At 49.8% G+C, this 8,539-nt stretch overlaps 1 protein-coding gene across 2 annotated transcripts; it reads right to left on the minus strand.

Moving 5' to 3' along the window:
* Window positions 1–928: 928 nt before the first annotated feature.
* Window positions 929–4,346, minus strand: LOC127031283 (ribonuclease pancreatic-like). 2 transcript variants are annotated; one of them, XM_050918031.1, is made up of 4 exons: window positions 4,214–4,346; window positions 3,723–3,798; window positions 2,631–2,769; window positions 929–1,919 (listed from the first exon to the last, which is right to left on the minus strand). In XM_050918031.1, exons 1-4 carry the CDS (start codon window positions 4,278–4,280, stop codon window positions 1,383–1,385), a joined length of 819 nt encoding a protein of 272 aa, XP_050773988.1. In that variant the 5' UTR covers window positions 4,281–4,346; the 3' UTR covers window positions 929–1,382. The 2 variants fall into 2 exon arrangements, with proteins under 2 accessions (XP_050773988.1, XP_050773989.1); XM_050918032.1 differs by lacking the exon at window positions 4,214–4,346 and adding an exon at window positions 3,996–4,059.
* Window positions 4,347–8,539: the final 4,193 nt, after the last annotated feature.

The following is an 8,539-nucleotide window of genomic DNA, read 5'->3' on the forward strand; positions in this document are numbered from 1 at the left end:
GAGTGGAGTTCAGCTGAAAGAAGGGGCTGGATCTGGGGAACGGCCCAGGGACTTTTAGGGTCTTTGAAACCCCTTCTATTCCCTGGCATCGGCCCTCACAATACGGCATAAGAATTGCCCACAATGCAGCGGGGCCTGCTCCAGAAATGCTGGCATACCTTCCCCAGAGGGCAACATCTACCCTACCTGTAGCATCTATGCAGTGCAGCATCTATACCAAGGCACGGGCTGGGCTGCTCAGGTCTGGGTGGCGGGAGAGGGGGAGAGGTGGCGACCCCAGTGAGCCCTGCACAGGGGGCTCAAGCGAATCCCAGTCCATCCTGCTTTTACTTCAGGAAATGTGGTCCCCTTACTCTAGAGCAGAGCTTTCAGAAAAACTTCCAGCCTCCATTTAAAAAGTAACCAGTGATAGAGAATCCACCAGGACCCTTGGTAACTGGTGCCAATGGGTAATTACTCTCTCTGGTAAAAGTTTACACTTTACTTCCAGTTTGAAATTGTCTAGCTTCAACTTCCAGCCACTGGGTGGTGTTAGACCTTTCCCTGCTGAATTGACTAGCCCTTTAACAAATACTTGTTCCCTAGTCCCCCAAATGTGGGGCCAGATCAGAAGCAGAACCCCGGGCAGGGGACAGACTCAGGTGCTGCCAAACTAAACTAGCCAGGTCCCCTGCATGGGAGCCACATCAAAGTGGGGCATCTCTGAGGACTGGAGAAGGCACTTGGAAATCATTTCCCAACACCTCCTAGCCATGCTCCCTTCAGCAGTGGTCGTGGTAGGGAGCAGCTGGGAGAGAGAGGGACAGAGACAGAGAGAGAGAGAGAGAGAGAGAGAGAAGTCTAATTTCTCTGCATCGAGTTCCGCACAAAAGCCGACCCAGCCATACTGCATTTGCAATCATGCGTTTTATTGCAGGGAACAGCAAGAGAAACCAGCCCAGTAACAGCATCCAGGGATCAGCCTGGTACAAGCTTTATCCCACCCTCCTTTACCAACCCAGACAGTGCTGGACTGATTATTTATTGATGGCATCCCCCTAGCATCTCAGGGCCCTGCTCATAGATGAGGATCACAGTGTTACATAATGGGCACCAGAGGGTGAGGGTGGGGAAGGGGCAGCTGTACTGTATAATGGGCACCAGGGGCAGCACAGGGTGGGGACAGAGAGGGGGTGTCTATATTGTATAATGGGCTCTAGGGGCAGCAGAGTGTGGGGGTGGGGAAGGGGCAGCTATACTGTGTAATGGGCGCTACGGGTAGCAGAGGGGTTCCCCATTGAGGCAGGTTGCTTGCGCTGGCGGGAGCCATACAGGTTCGATTCGGTTGTTTGTCCCCCTTGTGCTCAGCTCTCTGTCCCCACCTGAGGTTTCAGAGCCGCTCTCTACTTGCGCTCCATGTGGGTGTGGGACAGCCCAGTCGAGGTGTGACCCAGCTGGATTTGGATCTTCTCTAGAGACATAGGTGCTGCTGGTGTCGTGTTTTCGAAGTGCACAGGCAGGTGCTCTTTGTTACAAGCCACGCGAATCTTGGAAGTCTTTTCTTCTTCCTCATATGTACAGGACTGGCCATTTTGAGTCTTCAGCTTACATACGGTGAGATTGAAGGTTGTATTACTCTTGTAGATGCTGTCTTTGTCGAGTATCCCTTTCTTTTTGCAGATGGCTTTGATGTCTTCTTCAGGGGCGTGGATGAAGGTGTTGATGCATTTGCAGGTCATGTTGCGTTCCTTCATCATGTAGTTGCAATAGGTCTCGTGGATGTTACTGGTCTTAGGGCAATCAAAGTGCCTCTTCATGAACTGCTCATACTTGTCACATTCCCCAGTCAGGCCCAAGGAACCAGACAGCAGGTCGAGCGGCAGCAGGAGCGCAGGGTGGGGTCCCCTCAGGGCCATGGCTGTGTCTGTCACTGGATCAACCTGCAGTGCGGAGAGGGAGGAGATGGATGGAGACAGCGTGGGGTGGGGATTTTCCTCCTCCATAACACCTCCTGGGCCTGAACACCTCCCCCTGCTAGCCCATTCTACCCCTAAAGCCCTGCCTCTCTCATTACCCCCAACGAGATAAGGGCTCCATTGTGCGGGGCACTGCATAGATCCAGCGGGGAACCCTTATGTTTGAAATGGGCAAAGCAGACTGAGAAAGGGTTCTTATCCCCATATTACAGTTGGGGAAACCAAGGCACAGAGATTCACCCTCAGCTTTTCAACTCCCACTGCAATGCTCGAATCCCATGGGAACACAGCAGGGTTTGATCTCGAGGTTCTTGTAGGGGGGTTGAAAATTCCATCCTAAGAGACAGAGAATGAAACTCAGGTCCCCTAAACTCCTGTGGAGAGCCTTGGCCACAACCCCAGCTTGCACATAATGTCGATTTGACTAGTTTGGCAACTATGGTCTGGCTGCCAGCCCCCCTGCTCTAACCACTAGACCCCACTGCCCACCCAGAGCCAGGGATAGAACGTGGGACTCCAGCGTGCAGATCTCACTTAAACTTCCTTTCACTTTTTTACTGAAATTCTGCTCCCAGCTCCCCGAGGTCAATCCGGAGTCACCTCTGACTGCAGGGCTCAGGGTCGGTTCTGGCTCCCATCTGCTGTGAATGCAGATTCCCCACTGCCCCCCGTTACCTGCAGCAGCAGGTCCTGGGCCTTGGCACATAGCCCATTGGTGCAGACCTGATGGTGACTCTTCGGACGCACTTGGATCTGTGGGCGGCTCCGGTCTCGTCGATCGGCCTTGTGGGCGCTGAGCAGGGGAACAATGTGGCTGAAGGGTAGAGGCTGATTGTGGTGATATGGAGGGGAGTACAGCCCCCATTCCAGACCATCTCCCCACCCGGCTGCCTGCCCCCCACCTGCCCCTACCTGCTCCATTCTCAGCTGCTGGCCCAGGGCTCTGCGCTGATCCAGGCAGGTGTACACTCAGCTGCATGATGCTCTGTGTGAATTGGTGTGTTGGCCTCACTTGCCCACTCCTCCCTCCCCTCCATGCCCATCCTTTCTCTGTCTCTGGGCGTCACACCGCACCCTGGTCTGTTCCTGCGCCATGCCCATCCCCATGGTGTCTGATGCCTTCTGTCCGGGCGTTAAGGGACCTGGCTCCACATCTGTCCCCTGGCGTGTGTTTGGGAGACCCTAGTTCCTGGTTATTCAGAGCTGGGCTCCCTCCAACCAATCATGGAGCCAGGGGACAGCCTGCGGTGGTCTCGTTGAATCTCTCCTGCTGAAGCTGTTCCACTGTGGATAAAGTCACGGGTCACTGGAGCAGGGGGCTGGACCCTGGGTCTCCCCCTCCCAGGCGGGTGTGCTAACCACTAGGCTGCAGAGTCATTCACTCTCGCTGTGGCCCAGTGACAAGCTAATTATTTGTACACAGTGGAGTAGCTTCAACAAGGGCGCCTGAATCCCCCTCCCACCATAGCTCAGTGGATCTGGCCCTCACTTAGGAAACACCAGTTGTGGGTTCCAGTCCTTGTTCCCTATATGGGGTGGGAGGGTTAAAACAGGTCTCCACCCTCCCAGAGGACTGCTCCAATCCTTGGGGTAATGGGGGTGTGTGTCTCTACCCCACACACGTGGCTTCATCTTGTCACAGAAGGGGCAAATGTTGTTAGTCCTGAAGAAGTTTTTGGGCTGGGAACCCCCTTTCCCTTCCCAGGGCATATATTCCCCATCCCCCAACACACAAACGGCCGCAGGGCTCCAGGGGGAGGGACTTACCCAGAGTCAGAGTGGGCGACTGGCAGCACAAAGTCCTCTGGGATCAGGACCCCCTGGTCCATTCCATCCTGCGTGTCTGGAAGAGTCACACAAGGGTTGTTGTGGGGCTGTGCTTCCCATCCCCCAATGGTCTCCTCTGGCAGACATCCCCCTCCCAAGAGAGTCAGGGGTCTTGCAGAGGGCAAGGTTAGCTTCCCCCGGTGATACCAGCTGCAGCCTCTGTAATCCCAGGGCCCCCAGTGATGGCTCCGGGCTGTGATGAGACCCACTGACCTGTGGCTTAGGGAACCATCCCTTGCTGTATCTGTTCTGGGTGATTTCTCCTGGGACCAGCTGCCCCCAGATTTTCCTGGCCCTGGGGAGCCGCTGGTGCTTTATCCGAGCCTCTTGCCTTTAGGAAGGGTCCCCTCCAGTGTGACAGCTGCCCAGTCTGGCTTGGTGGGTTCAAACTGCTCCCCGGTGGGCTGATGGCCCCCCCTCCCCCGACTCACCAGCAGTAGCCCCGAGGGGCAGGAGAATGGCCAGGGGGATCAGGAGCAACAGAAGCATCCTTAGCATCTGTCGAGGAACAGGGATGGTGCTTCTGGTAGAGCCCCAGGGTATTTACAGATCTGGCTGGTGGGTAGGAAACCTTCAGCGTCAGAACCTTCCTGTGGGGAGCCAGCGTCAAGCAGGGGCCCTTGGATGTCCTGGACCTATGGCGAGAGGCTCTGGTGTCTGCAAACCAATCCCCTCCCCCAACTCCTCCGACCAACATACAGAGGACAAGGTCCCTATGAGGCAAGGTGTCCCCTCTGCAGATGTGCACAGCTGGGGCTGCAGAACAGCTGGGAGCTGCCCCCCCTTGGGCCAGCACACCTGAAGCGGAGCTGAGCTCTGGCGGGAGCTTGCACGGACCCCTCCCCCTCTCCATCAGCATGGGTGGGGGTGAGAGTGGCTAACACTGAGTCTTCACAGACCCGGCTCTCTAACCACTCTGCTCGCTGCCTCCTCCTCCTCTTACCTAGCTGTTGTTGTAGATAAGGGGACTGGGTCCTGCTGTGGCCTCAGTCAGAGGGCGGCCATTGGTCAATTCCCAGCAAGGGGACGCTTTAGATTTTTGTACCTTCGGTTTTATTCATTGCAGGGTTACAAAGCAGGGAGTGAAATTAACCAGCAGGGGTAGGAAGGAGGGGTTAGCAAGGAACAAGAATCTAAGCAGGGGGCATTTGGGTAATTCCTCAGGACACAAACTAACTCCTGGCTCAGCAGAGCCCTGTGACATTGCCCCGCTCAATTCTCCAGCCTGGGATGCCTTTTAAACTGCTTTGCTGTGAGAGCAACTATTCCTGGTCTGCCCACACACAGCATGTAAATCACTCCCAGCTATACTGTATGAGTGCTATAGCCAGCCAGCCATGAATTACACTGCAGGGAAACACCAGGAAACTCCCAGTCCCAGACTTTCCCCCAGAAATGTGTGTCTTTTACTGCCCAGCACCCACTTAACAGTACAAGCTCAGAGCAAGTCATCATTTTAGTAATAGAAAATGATATGAACAAACTCTGTTACTCCAAATGGAGTTCTCCAAACACTTCAATACAAACACATTGGTTTAGTTAAAACAATAAAACAAAATTTATTTACAAGAAAAACATAGATTGTAAGTGGGGAAAGATTTTTAGGGAAAGAGCAAGTTAAAAATTACTTAGAGAAGTTAGATGTCTTCAAGTCAACAGGGTCTGATGAAACATAGCCTAGAATACTCAAGGAGCTGACTGAGGAGTTATCTGAGCCATACGTAATCATCTCTGAAAAGTCATGGAAGACAAGAGAGATTCCAGAAGATTGGAAAAAGGCAAATATAGTGCCCATCTATAAAACGGAAAATAAGGACAACCTGGGGAATTACAGATCAGTCAGCTTAACTTCTGTACCCGGAAAGATAATAGAGCAAATAGTTAAGCAATTTGCAAACAGCTAGAAGATAATAAGGTGATAAATAACAGTCAACATGGATTTACCAAGAACAAATTGTGTTACATCAGCCTGATAGCTTTTTTTCACAGAGTAACAAGCCTTGTGGATGGAGGGAAAAGGTAGATGTGGTATATCTTGATTTTAGTAAGGCTTTCAATACTCCCTTGCATGACCTTCTCATAAACAAACTAGGGAAATACAACCTAGATGGAGCTACTATAAGGTGGGTGCATAACTGGTTGGAAAACTGTTCCCAGAGAGTAGTTATCCGTGGTTCACAGACAAGTTGGAAAGGCATATCAATCAGTCCTGGGTCTGGTTCTGTTCAAAATCTTCATAAACGATATAAATAATTGTCTAAAGAGTACACTTATAAAGTTTGCAGACAATACCAAGCTGAGAGGGGTTGCAAGTGCTTTGGAGGATAGCATTAAAATTCAAAATGATCTGGACAAACTGGAGAAATAGTCTGAAATAAATAGGATGAAATTCAATAAGGACAAATGCAAAGTATTCCACTTAGGAAAGAACAATCAATTGCACACATAGAAAATGGGAAATGACTGCCTAGGAAGGAGTACTACGAAAAGGAATTTGGGTGTCATAGTGGATCACAAGCTAAATATGAGTCAACAATGTAACACTGTTTGGAGAAAAAAGCAAACATTATTCTGGGATGTGTTAGCAGGAGTGTTGTAAGCAAGACACAAAAAGTAATTCTGCTCTACTCTGTGCTGATTAGGCCTCAACTGGAAAATGCTGTCCAGTTCTAGTTGCCACATTTCAGGAAAGATGTGGACAAATTGGAGAAAGCCCAGAGAAGAGTAACAAAAATGATTAAAGGTCTAGAAAACATGACCTATAAGGGAAAATTGAAAGAATTGGGTATGTTTAGTCTAGAGAGTAGAAGATTGATGGAGGGGGAGCATAACAGTTTTCAAGTACATAAATGGTTGTTATAAGGAAGAGGTAGAAAAATTGGGGAGGGATAGCTCGGTGGTTTGAGCATTGGCTTGTTAAACCTAGGGTTATGAGTTTGATCCTTAAGGGGCTCATTTAGGGAAGTGAGGTAAAAATCTGCCAGGAGATTGGTCTTGCTTTGAGCAGGGGATGGGACTAGATGACCTCCTGAGGTATCTTCCAACCCTGATATTCTATGATGATTGATTATCATTAATCTCTGAGGACAGGACAAGAAGCAATGGTCTTAAATTGCAGTAAGGGAGGTGTAGGTTGCATATTAGAGGAAAAACTTCCTGACAGGGTGGTTAAGTACTGGAATAAATTACCTAGGGAGGTTGTGGAAACTCTGTAATTGGAGATTTTTAAGAGCAGGTTAAAGAAACACCCATCAGGGATGGTCTATATAATATTTAGTCCTGCCATGAGTGCAGGGGACTGGACTAAATGAACTTTTGAGGTCCCTTCCAATCCTATGATTCTGTGATGATGCATAAAAGTCAGAATTGGTTACAAGAGAATAAAGGCAAAACACAACTAATGCCTAACTTAATAAGCTAAGTGAATTCAAAGCAAAGGTCTCTCTCACCACACATTACTGCTGTCTTATTGGCTGAATTTGTATCAGTCAAGATCTCTCCTCAGTCCAATGCTACTTTCTCTGTTCTTCAGGTTTTGTCAATGCTGTAGGTAAAGAACAGTAGAGATAATATGGGTGTCTGCTCTCCCTTCTTATGGTTTATTCTCATCTTTGGCAGGGGGAAGGATAGCTCAGTGGTTTGAGCATTGGCCTGCTAAACTCAGGGTTGTAAGCTCAATCCTTGAAGGGGCCATTTAGGGAACTGGGGTGAAAAATCTGTCTGGGGATTGGTCCTGCTTCAAGCAGGGGGTTGGACAAGATGACCTCCTGAGGTCCCTTCCAAGCCTGATATTCTATGATCTGCAGCTGAGATTCAGGAGACAGAAAGCCTTTGTGGATGGGAACTCTAAGCTGTTTCTTTGTCAAGTTGTAGATTTCCCCCTCACACACCAAAAATGGCCACTTAACCAGATGATGGTCCTCTTGACTTTGTTGGCACTAGGCTGAGGTGTCAGCTTTCCTTTCCTCTCAGGGGAACTGGTTTGTAGCTGTTCCCCAGACTTAGAACATGTCTTAGGCCTTTTCTACAGTACAGATTTTTGTCAACAAAACTCATGTCGACAGTGAAAAAGCACTATAATTACATCGCTATTGCATCTTCACACTACACTCCCTCTGTCAGCAGAGCGTATCCACACTTGGTGCTCTAGCATCAGCAGTGAGAGCAGTTCACTGTGGGTAGCTATCCCACTGTGTTACTGGCCATCTTCTGCAGGCAGGATTTGTAGGAAGGTGGAGTGGATCACAGTGCATCATGGTTGCACACTCAACATCCCATGATGCATTATTTTCTGTCCCAGCATTCCATAGTTTTCTAGATGCTTTTTGAGGCATTTTTTAACAGCCCCAGTTTATCATGCACCTGCCATCTGTGGATGGATGGATGGATGGATGTCACACTGCTCTCTACTGTTGTGGTCACTGTCATTAACACATGGTGGTCATGAAGTATATCATAAGTGCCCAATCTGAATAGGAATCAGCGTTTCCTGACCTGCTGTGTGCCATGGAAAAAAACAACACCAGATGACTTTTAGCATTCATGGAGCAGCTGCACATGATGAACTCATTTTTGAGCTTAGGAAACAAGCTCTGTGTGGTGGGATCACATCGTTATGCAGGTCTGGGATGATGAGCAGTGGCTGTAGAACTTTTGGATGCAGAAAGTCACCTTCCTGGAGCTATGTGCGGAGATCACCCCAACCCTGTGGCACAAGGACATCAAAACAAGAGCTGTCCTCTTGGTGGAGAAGCATG

The sequence above is a fragment of the Gopherus flavomarginatus genome, chromosome 11 (assembly GCF_025201925.1).
Source record: "Gopherus flavomarginatus isolate rGopFla2 chromosome 11, rGopFla2.mat.asm, whole genome shotgun sequence".
Taxonomy (NCBI): Eukaryota; Metazoa; Chordata; order Testudines; family Testudinidae; genus Gopherus; species Gopherus flavomarginatus.